The sequence below is a fragment of the Carex rostrata genome, chromosome 16 (genome assembly GCF_964058835.1).
Source record: "Carex rostrata chromosome 16, lpCarRost1.2, whole genome shotgun sequence".
Classification (NCBI taxonomy): domain Eukaryota; kingdom Viridiplantae; phylum Streptophyta; class Magnoliopsida; order Poales; family Cyperaceae; genus Carex; species Carex rostrata.
Window position 1 is genome coordinate 8,366,061 of NC_135933.1, and position 12,097 is coordinate 8,378,157.

The 12,097-nt window shown below is 32.7% G+C and overlaps 1 protein-coding gene across 1 annotated transcript; it reads left to right on the forward strand.

Annotated features, from left to right (window-relative positions):
* The first annotated feature begins 327 nt into the window (after positions 1-327).
* LOC144567423 (SKP1-like protein 1) lies at positions 328-2,100 on the forward strand. Its single transcript, XM_078317555.1, has 2 exons — positions 328-809; positions 1,686-2,100. The coding sequence occupies exons 1-2, from the start codon at positions 462-464 to the stop codon at positions 1,857-1,859; spliced, it is 522 nt and encodes a 173-aa protein (XP_078173681.1). The 5' UTR covers positions 328-461; the 3' UTR covers positions 1,860-2,100.
* Positions 2,101-12,097: the final 9,997 nt, after the last annotated feature.

Genomic DNA, 12,097 nt, shown 5'->3' on the forward strand with positions numbered 1-12,097 from the left:
TTAAAAATTAAACACTCAAATATAGCACTCGTCCATTTTTACACACATCATACGGGCCCTCCTCGTGAGGTACTCTCACTGACAATGGGGCCCATTCTCCTTCCGAACCGAGAGTGCGTATCCTCTGAGATATCTCAATTTTTGCGTGACCGACGTGTCCGGTGCCTTTTCGGGGGTGATGTAGGGGTCAGTATTATGTGGGCTTTGAGATTCGTGCATAATATATTTAAACGGTTGGAAGTTTCCATAAAGTCACGCAAAGTTTGAGATATCTCAGAGGATACGAATTCCCGAAGCGACGCACCTCCTTTCCTTCTTTCAGACCGAAGTACCCTATATACCCCCCACCAGCTCCCATCTCTACCCGAGTCGAAAGAGGTATTCTAACCTAGGGTTTCAACCGAAATACCAAATTCCTCTTTCTTCCAATTTTCTAATACTTTTCCTTCTCCGACGAATCTATGGCGGACAACGGTGGCAAGAAGATTACTCTGAAGAGTTCCGATGGAGAGGAGTTCGAGGTGCCCGAGGTGGTGGCGATGGAGTCTCAGACGATCCGCCATATGATAGAAGACGACTGTGCGGAGAACTCTATCCCGCTTCCGAACGTGAACTCCAAGATTCTCTCCAAGGTGATCGAGTACTGTAAGAAGCACGTCGCCGCGGCGGAGGCAGCGGCGTCTAAGGCTTCGACGGAGGAGGGTACCGCCGCCGCTGCGTCTGTGACCAAGCCAAGCGATGAGGATCTGAAGACCTGGGACGCGGAGTTCGTGAAGGTGGATCAGGGCACGTTATTTGATCTCATATTGGTATAGTTTTTGTTTCATCTACGTCTATCTTTTTCTTTTTTACTGTTTTTAAGTGTATAATCTTAGTTTTTAGTAGTAGAAAAACTTAGATAATGTATAATGGAAATCTAGCGCTCTCTGAAAATTGAAAAAAAATATTGGTTTACAACGTTTTCTTGTTTAGAAGGTTGTTTTATTAAGGGAGGAACCATCATATTTTGTCCTTTGCATCATATTTGAGTTAAAGTAAAGAACGTTTTCTTGTGTTTAGAAGGTTATTTGATCTCATAATGATATTTGGCCTGTTCTTTTTATTTTTTAAAGTAAAGAACAGGTTCAGGCAAAGTAGTGGTTAACAGCATAATCATAGCATTATGTGTGTAGATTGTTTCTACTGTGTCCTCCTATTTGTATTGTTGATTTGGTATTAGTTTAGTTCACATGTTTACATATCGACAAGGTAAGTGCATTATTTCCTTCTGTTTCACATAATTATGAACTTAAGCAGGCAATACAAATTACCTTAAATTGAAGCATATTTGAAGTAATTTTAGAAAAGTTTTGTCATAGATTGTACAATAAGATGCTGTATACAATATCTTGTAATGCACTGTCTGTTTAAGGGCCTGTTCGGCCGACAAATGGGAATGGGCACGGGCACGGGAATTGAACTGAAAAACACTGTTCCCGTGGGAAAAAATAATTCAGTTGAACTGAATTTTTTTTTTCCCACGTGAACAGTGATTCGGCCGAACACGCCCTAAGTTGACACCCTTGTTTTCATTTCTCTAATGTGAATCACTTGATAAATAGATTTCATTTATGAGAACTGTGGAGTATGGATTTCAGGTGATTATATTTAGAAGCCTAATACTTTCCTGTAATTGTATTTTGTAGGCTGCTAACTACCTGAACATCAAGGGGTTGTTGGATCTGACATGTCAGACTGTGGCAGACATGATAAAGGGGAAGTCACCAGAGGAGATACGCAAGACTTTTAACATCAAAAATGACTTTTCTCCTGAGGAGGAAGAGGAGATTCGCCGTGAAAACCAGTGGGCTTTCGAGTGAAGAACTCTCCTCCTGTTTCTTAATAGACATTTTTAATTACCTACTTATCTGTGTTACTTTTCAATAGTTGGTTTGTGTAAGATGGTGGTTGGCCTGTGTGTTATGCCTGTTTTGTAAGTACCCTTGTGGCTTTTGGTGGTGCTGGTGCCGGTAAAATGGTAAAACTCTTATTATGAGATCATTTTGGCTGGTTAAATGTTGAAACTCTTTGAGAAGTTGCAATGAAGATTAGCACTTGTTTCTCTCTCCTCTCTGTGGTTTGTGCACATGTTGGTTGATTTGGATCATCAAATTATCGATTATTTAGCTTTTATCTGGTAAAATTATGACCAATAATCACTGCTTGACTGAAATTTTAAGGGTCAAATGGTAGGATTTGTGTAATCTGTTTGGCCTTAAACTGAATTTTGAAAACCCTTAAAAATTCAATTTAAGGGTCAAATGGGAATTTTTGAAAACCCTTAAAAATTCAGTTTAAGGGTCAAATGGGAATTCTAAAATAAGATAAGTCAAAATAGACCTTGATGATTGTACCATTTTTTTCTCTGTGGGCATATGATAAAATATTTGATGATTGGATTATATTTGTATATACCTGGTATTTATTTCGATATATTGTAAGGGGAAGAATCACTGGATAGTGTAATATATTATGTTTTGACTAATACTGACGATATTCTCAGATTAATTCAAGTAAACTGATGATATATTCTCAGATTAATTCAAGCAAATCTATATAAAGTTGAAATAATGAGCGGAGGAAGGCAACGGAGAAGTACACAGTTTATATCTTTTACCTGGAATGTCTGATCAAATGCCAGCAAGTAATAATTACTACTTTGTACATCCTGCTTTTTGTGTTCTGCGTTGTAATATATTATTTTTCACTTGTCTGATTAAAATCACACCGCGAAGGAAAAACGAAAAAGCTGTATACATCGTGAAGGAAAAGCCCGAAATTTTTATTAATATTAAAAAAAAAATTAATTTTAAAAACTACCACTTCTGTGTTGAAATTTGAAGTTTATCTAAATCGGTTTTTTTTTTTTACCAGTTTTAAGTCAACTTTTCTGAAATATTATTTCCGGTTCAAATAATTCCAACACCGGTGAAAAAATTTTCGGTTTCTAGAACCGGAGATACTATTACCGGTTTTGAAGCTTGGGAGTTGGGATCGGCATTTTTTTCAATATGCTTTTTACCGGTTACTACCGGTTCTATTATTATCTGTTTGTTTGCATTGAAATACGTGCTTGTTGGGTCTCAAAGCAGATGAATAGTTGGAATTTGTTAGGTAGTAGTAGGTGTCGAAGATCACTTGGACCATCTAATGAAATTCTTACAGTTAAGGCCTGTTCGGTGGATTGATTCCATGGTTATTATTTTGGGAATTGCTTGTCTGTAGGAATATTTCCTGGTATCCGTTCGGCATACAAGTTTTATTTCCTATTTCACAATTTCATATGGGTATTTTGCCCTTGTTCTCTTCAACTTTTTGTGGGAAAAATACATTCAGGGCGTGTTCGGATGTCACGGGATTACGGAATGGGAATAGGAATGGGAATAGGAATTCACTTTTGAAAAAGTGGGAACCCACGGGTACGGAATGCACGGGATTAATTATGGGAATATGAGAAGATGAGTGTTCGTTTGTATCATGGGATTAATTGTGGGAAATCTTTATTTATTTTAAAATATGTATATTTATTTAATTGTTTTAGTTTAGTTAAGTTATAAATGATTTTTTTATTTAATTATTATTTTTGAATAGTATATAGTTCTGTTCTGTATTGATTTTAACCAATTAAGTAGTAATTAAATATAAAATTACAATGAAAAAAAAACTGTCATGCCACCATCTATTTATTTAGACCAATAATATATTGTCAGTTTAATATTTTAATGGGTTGTAAATTGTAACATTTGGTAAACATAATTTTTTTTAAAAATTATATTAATGAAATTAAATAAAATTGATTAAATTATAATATTAAAAAGATGAACTATTTCTAATAAAAAAACTAACTAGAATTGTATAAATATTAAGAAAAATAAACATTTATAAACAAACAAACAAACAAACATTTAAAATATATAATTACAAAAATTAGAAAACAAACAAACATTTAAAAATATGTAATTACAAAAATTAGAAAACAAATAAATATGTAAAATATGTATTAAAAATTAATTACTAAAATGTATACAACTAAAATAAAAAAATGTTTATAAATAGAAATAAGAACGGATCTACGTTTATATTTTATTATGATTTTTTATAATGATTTTATTTATAAATAATTATGATTTTTAATAATGATATTAAAATAATAACAAAAAACATTATATTTTTTACAGTGAGAATGTTCTTTTATAATTAGAAAATTAAATTATGTGAAAATATTTAATTGTTATAGTTTGTATTCATAATAACTTGTTTATATTCATAAATATAAACAATTCAATAAAGTCTAAATTTTGTAATTTTCTTAAATATATATATAATTAAGAAATGTTCAAAATAATTATTAAAGTTATTGACTTAACATAATATTTATTACAACTAAAAAAAATAGAGATGATATCACAACTTTTTTTTTGTATGCTCACATAGCAACCATGTTATCTAAAGAATAAAATAAATATCATCAAGTCATCATTGCCATGGATTAATATTGTCTAATGAAAAGAGAGAGAACAATAACGTTTGGGAAAAAAAAAATGCAATCCGATCAAATTTTCTTTTTCCCACCAAATAACAAAGAGTTGGGTTCAAAAATGGGAATAGAACTCAATCCCATCTCTGTAAAAATATGTAACCGAACGGTGCTTTGGAATTTTTTTCTACCGGCCTCAAAATCCTTTCAATTCCTATAGGTTTAGGTGCAGCCGAACACGCCCTCACTTGGAGCTCTGTTTTTTTTCCGTTGATGGTGCGCCTCTTGATTAAAATATATAATAACTTCTGTTCCTAGTTAACCGTTCAAAGATGTTTAAAATTTAAATAATAACTTTTGTTCATTAATTAAAATATATATTTAATTGTTTAATTAATTAAAAGGGGAATTATACTAAATAATACTTGTATAATTAATTAAACTGAATTAACTTGTACAATCAAGCACTCAATTAAACAAACACAATTTAATAATACAAAGGTTTAAAATTAATTAAACAAGCACAATTTAATAATACAAGAAATTATTAAACATGCATAATTAAACTACCAACACTTAATTTTAAAAGTACAAGAAACTATTACAAGCATAATTAAACAAGCATAATTAAACTAGTCAATTCACCCATTAATCACTTTGCAGTGTGTGGTCAGTTCACTCTGATATCACTTTGCATTGTATAGTCAATTCACTCGTAAACTTTTTTAGAATTTGATATATACAGTTATATTGATCATAATCAATGATTAGTATTAATACACTTAATATAGTTTAATATTATTATTACTTCTTCTATAAAAAAAAACAAACAAACATCCTAATAAATTTTCCATGCTTTTGCCGAACACCTACATTTACAAATTTTCTATGGGTTAAATAACTTTGGTTTGGACAAATTGAAATTCCCATTTTCATATTAAAAATTCTCATTCCCACAAAATTCCCATGCTACCGAACAGGCCCTAAGGGTGTGTTCGGATGTCACGGGATTATAGAATGAGAATAGAAATGAGAATGAGAATTCACTTTTGGGAACCCACGGGTACGGAATGTAAGAAATTAATTATGAGAATATGAGAAAATGAGTGTTCGTTTGTATCATGGGATTAATTGTGAGAAATTTTTATTTATTTTAAAATATGTATATTTATTTAATTATTTTAGTTTAGTTTAGTTATAAATAATTTTTTTTATTTAATTATTGTTTTTAAATAAAATTGATTAAATAATAACATTAAATAAATGAAACATTTTTAATAATAATTACTACTAAAATGGGTAAAAATAAAATAAAAATATTTATAAAGAAAAAATAAGCAAACAATAATTAAAAACATTTCCCAAAAAATAAACATTTATAAACATTTACAAAAAAAATAAACATTATAAACAAACAATTCATGTATGTAAATTGAATTTTCAAGAATAATTTGTGTATAAAATATAGTATTACAACATGTCACCTTTTTTATTCACTTGAATACTTTAATATTGAAAAAAAAAAGAACTCAGTCCGGATCATTGGTTTGCTTAGTCCCACTATTTAAAATGAATAAAAATTGATCACTTTATATATAACCCATTGTAAATTAGTATGTTATTGGAGAGAATGCATAGTGGAGAACTGGAGATGAATAAAAGTTGGCAGCTCTGCCACGTCTTCAAACAAAAAGTAAGAAAAAACAAAAATGAGAGAGAATGGGAAAAGAAAAATGATGTCTGAGACCGGGTTTTTGAAGAAAACGAGTCGTCTGCCCCCAGGGGACAGGAAATTCATGCCCCCAGAGTCTCTGCAGGGTGGGACCGGTTACTGTTTAAGGGTTTAAATATTGTTACTGTTTTTAAATGGGCCCCACCTGCAGAGACTCTGGGGGCAGACGATTTGTTTAAGGGTTTAAATATTGTTACTGTTTTTAAATGAGCCCCACCCGCAGAGACTTTGGGGGCAGATGATTTGGTCTCGTTTTTGAACATCAAAAATTGTACTGAAATGAGAACACATCGGGTACACCTAGGGGAAATTTTGAGAAAAATTTTGGACTGCCGAACGCTTTAAAAGGAATACAATCCTATTTGATCAAAACCCATCAAATTCCCAGTAAAATTTTGACAGCCGAATAGGCCTTAGAGAATCATGAAACTGAGGATAATTTTACCGGTCCTACAAACCGGAAAAATTATCATCAGTTTTGAAAGGCTTTAAATCAGGCTTTTTATTATCAAAAAGTTGGCTTGATTGTCCGATCAATTCGGCCATTTTTATTAATACCTTAAAAAAAAAATTAAAACTGCTTCCACATTTATTATTATTTTTTTAAAATTGCTCCGACCGTCAAGTCCACGGGCGGCCCAGATCCTCTAGCAGACCGCCCGGGCCAGGGGCAGTCCGCTAAGGACCAGACCGCATGCGGGCCGGGCGGTCCTCTATTTTTTTTTTTTAGAGATCTTAATATTTTTGAAGAAAAAAATTTATTGTATGCCAAAAAAAAGACATTTGATATATTTATGAGTGATATGTCGTAACTCGTTCAAGAAGGAATCTTCAACGCACCAAAAAGCTATACTTTCCGAAATCTAACGCACGGCGCCAGGTATAACTTTAATTTGATTTGTCAGTTGGATATCACAAGTCTAAAGATAACACTAATTAAGGAATTAACATTGATTCTTAATAATTTATAATATTCAAATATACACAAGTAAATATGGTTAGATTGCATCAATGATGTCAACTTCTTTATTTTTTTTAGAGAATAATTGGAGAGCGAAAGAGAGAATAATTGAATTATTTGATTATTGTCAACATATATTATTTGCTCGGAGATAGGCAAACGAACACAATAGATAGTAAATACATTTTAAAATAATTATATGGATAATTCTTGAATAATCTCTTAGGCTTTTGACTAAACAAAATACCGATCGTTGTATGCCTACCGTTGAACGAAAACTTAAACTGAATTTTTGAGGCACTAAACGATGTTTTTTTGAAATTCTGATGCTTCAATTGGAGATTCTCCTGGGCAATATTCAGATCCATCTCGTCCCCCCTTTCGGAAAAGTGGTCATACGCGCAAGTCTGACTTTCCTAGCCAAAGTTATTGCTGTTTAAAGTTTTTTCGAAAGCTAAACTTTGAAAATTCATAACTAATTGTAGAAAAATCAAAATAAATTGAAATTTGTATCAATTCTGTGTATTTTTGAATGCTCTACATGCTGGTATAATCACTTTTATAGTTTGGTTCCTGTATCAATCCATACTTGCTGATTTACTAGCAAAGGTCAAATTTGATGTTTTTAGTGCATTGCACTAAACCAGTGGCCTTTGCCTAGTGCTTGGCTGCTAAGTTTGGACTTGTTATCATACCAGAGGTTAGTTTAGGGTGCTTGTGCATGGACATATCTAATTTGAGATTTGAACATATTTTAGTAGCTCTAAAGTACTGTTTTAGTATGAGAAATAAATAGAAGAAGATCAACAAGCTGTCAGAGCTTGGAAATTTTGTAATCAAAGCCAAGTCCTTAATTAGTGTTATCTTTAGACTTGTGAAATCTAACTGACAAATCAAATTAAAGTTATAAAGAGTTATGACATCACTTCATAAATATATCAAATGTCTTATTTTTTGGCATACAAGAAAACTTTTTATTCACAAAATTATTTAAATCAAAATATTAAGATCTCTAAAAAAAAAATAGAAGACCTCCTCATAAAATAATTAACATAATAATTTAGCTATTATAAATTTTTGATATGTAATTGTAGTTACCATAGATTTAGCTAACATAATAATTTAGCTATTATATATATCAAGCTTTATTATCTTAGCTAAATCTATGGTAACTACAATTACATATCAAAAATTTATAACAGCTAAATTATTATGTTAATTATTTTATATAGTATCCAATTAGTTATTGAGTTTGAACCCGATAAACTATTTGAATTCGATTTCTGTCCCTCTCTGACAAAAATCCTGCGTCCGCCCCTGGGTGTTGGATGTGTTGCGTCTAAACGAATTCATGCTCTACTACTGCAAATGCCATGTCTTTTGCTAACGAAACAACTCACGATACGACTAGACACGACCAAACACGGTATGGACAGCACGAGCAAGCAAGGGCACATCACCGATAGATGTTATTATTATTATTTTTTGACATGAAGCCCTTAGGCACGATAGATGTTATTAAACACGACGTGCCAATCCGTGCCGTGTTATTTTCCGACATTGTGTAGAATAATACCAGAGCAAATTTAGTATGATTTTAAAATTTTTAATCACATGTATTAGAATTTCATTAGTCTTTCTATTTTTGACATGTACTGGCCTTCCTATTTCATCATGCGTAGTTCAGCTGAACCATCAGCAGCAAGCCACCGCCACTTATTAATCCTACAATCGATATTTTTGTGATCTAGTGTTGCCTTTTTAATTTAATTTTAAAAATAACTAGAAAAGAAAAAGAATAAAATAACATAAAATAGTTTTAAAAGGCGATCTTTATCCCTAATATTTAAAACTCTTATTACTTTGTTTCTGTGTGACACGACACGACAAAACACTGCGAAAATAAGGCTGAACGCGCCAAGCAACGTTTACAGTTCAGTAGCAAGAGTGCTCTAGTTTTGTACGTAGTGGAACTTTCATATCCTCTCCAGTTAAATACCAAATAGGATAGATGGCATCTTTATAATTTTATAATTTTAAGTTCACACATCTTTATAACTAACAAATGCAAATCGATACTTGTAAGTTTACAAATGCAAACCGGGTGCGTCAATTTCATGTATAATGCAAACCATAAATTTAATATTATAATTATCATATAAATATTTGTAATTAATTTGCAATTAAAATGCAAATGATGCACGTAGGCCTTACAAGCAATCTGTGTTTACTGTTTAATTTGGATCCATTCTGTTCTGGGCTATTGCGCGCGCCGCTAACCTTTTGGGTTATTCTTAGCAGAGTTTTTATTTCATTTAGGAAATGAAATATCAACGAAGTTTAGATGAGTTCTTGACTTCTTGCTAACAGAACAATGTCATCGATGGTGTACTACCCATAGTGACAAGGTACCCGAATTATATCCGTTTAATTCTTTTTTGGGGTGATGCTGAACCGAACACCGAATTATTCGGTTGACCGAATTTTGACCGAATTAAACCCGAATAATTCCCGAATTTTACGAACTTTTCCCGAATTTTACGAATTATTCACGAATTATTCACAAATTTTTCCTGAATTTTTCCAAGAACAATTATTTTTTTGCTCCCTTGCAGGACTGAGATTTCTGGTCCGGATAATTCCGAATCATTCCCGAATTATATCCGAATCATGAATTTTTGATCTCGCCGAACCGAACCCGAATAATTCATTTGTCACTATGGTACTACCTACTCCCCACGTTGACGCAAATAGCAAGCAATCTGAGCCGTCCATAAAAGATCGGATGATATGTATAGATATTCGATATTTTATATTCCTTTCAATCTTAAATGGACAATTACTTCGGAATCAGATTGATGATATCAGATCAAATTCGGTTAGATATCAGATCAAATTTAGTTAATTATCAGATTGTTATATTTCTTTCAATCAGAGTCGTCAGATATATATCAGAAAATTAATACATATAACTTTAAAATTCGTACAGATTAAGTTTGCACAAATATTAATACAGATCAGACAACTACACATAAGACCAAATTTAATACAATACTCAACGTGCTACCCCCTCCGTTGTAGAAGGGGAAACTTTACATTAATTGTCTGTTAAGTTTCTTTACCAGTTGTGCTATGGGATTTGAGCAAATGAGATCAGAAGATATGCTCTTCTTCGCGGATCCCGGTTGAGAGAACATTATTTCACAAATGGCGGCAGTGATGATCTTTTACATGATTGGTTTCATTTTTGGTTCTAGAATAAAATGTCAAAGTAGGTAGATTCCAGAAGTTACATAACTGTCCTCATAATTTTGTCCCATGATGTGGCAAGTCGTTCTGTTTTTACACAATCCTTTTTATAAATAAACAAAGATTACAGTTCTCAAATTACTTTCAGTGCGCACTGAATTTTTTTTTTTTTTTTTTAAAGTCAGTGCGTCGGAACTCCCGACAATTTTATTGATTAGTTAAAAAATTAGTTTCCCTATTTTATTGGCTATTTACAAAAAACTCAGCACAAGTACTAAATTGAAATACTACTCCTACGCCTATCCGCATATATCATTCCTTGCTCGGGGATCCGACTTTGCTGCTTTTCTATAAGAAAAGCAAGATCCTGCTTTTCCGATCCTAACCATTCAAAATTTTCTATTTACGTATCTTTATAAAGAAACTTTTTCATGCACAAACCTCAACAAATTTAAACAAATTTAAATGGTTGGAATTCGAAAAGCAGGACCCTGCTTTTCTTATAAAAAGACAGCAGAGTTCATTCCTTTGCTCGGATGTCTGCCTGCCCCTGGTATAAGGTTCTGTACCAGCGAAAAAAAAAAAAAAATTGTTATTGTGCGCTAAACCAAAGAGCCAGCGAAAATTACAGAGGGCTTGGCCCGTTTGATTTAAGAGAAAGCAGCCAGCAAAATTAGGCCAATATGGGTCCGCTCCTGCACAACAAGTTTATAATTCACTAGTTACAAGGAAAAACAAGACAATAAACAGCAAATCCTAGCAACTCTTCATCATGCAAAATTCGTGTGCTTCATACGTACGTTTCAAGTCTCTCATGCACCTTTCATTTGCTTCATCTATTTTTTGATTACTTCATGCATTATTTGTGCTCAGAAAAGAAACTATATAACACACAAATTCGTCATTAAAAATTGCATTTGTTTTTTTTTTGAAGGTCAGTCGGCAAGATGCCGCTAATGGGATAATTTTATAGAAAAAAAGGGTCAATTTACAAGTGCATAGAAATACTGAAAGTAAAACCCTATTACACGATCCCCCTAATGGGTTTATTTATTAAAAATTGCATTTGTTACACTAGTACCAGCTAATTTGAGGAACCAAATCTGCTGCTATTCTCTTCCCGTGAACAGTAACCCTGTTATTCTTGCTTTTCCGAATCTAACTGTTCAATTTTTTTGAGAATGAATCTCAAAGCAATCTTTTTTAGAACTTTTCTGTGCACGTATCTCAAAATAATTCAATGACTGAATTTAGAAAAGCAGAAATAGCAGGAACACTGTTTATGCACGAGAATAACGGCAGATGCGTATCCCTAACTCGACATATATCTTCACATTTTCCCAATACACGCAGTACTTGTACTCTAAAAGCCTTAATACCAGTGTTGCAAAATGCGGCGCATATGCGGCCGCATATGTGTATGCGGTTGGAAACCGCATAGAAAAAAACATATGCGGTCTAATATGCGGTTCCGCATGTGCGGTCTTATATGCGGTCTTATATGCGGTTCCGCATATGCGGTCTAATATGCGGTTCTGCATATGCGGCCGCATATTCAGCCGCATAGAACCGCATTATGTTTGTATTAAGCTGTTTGTATGCTATGAAATTTATGTATTATGTTGTGATAACTGACTTG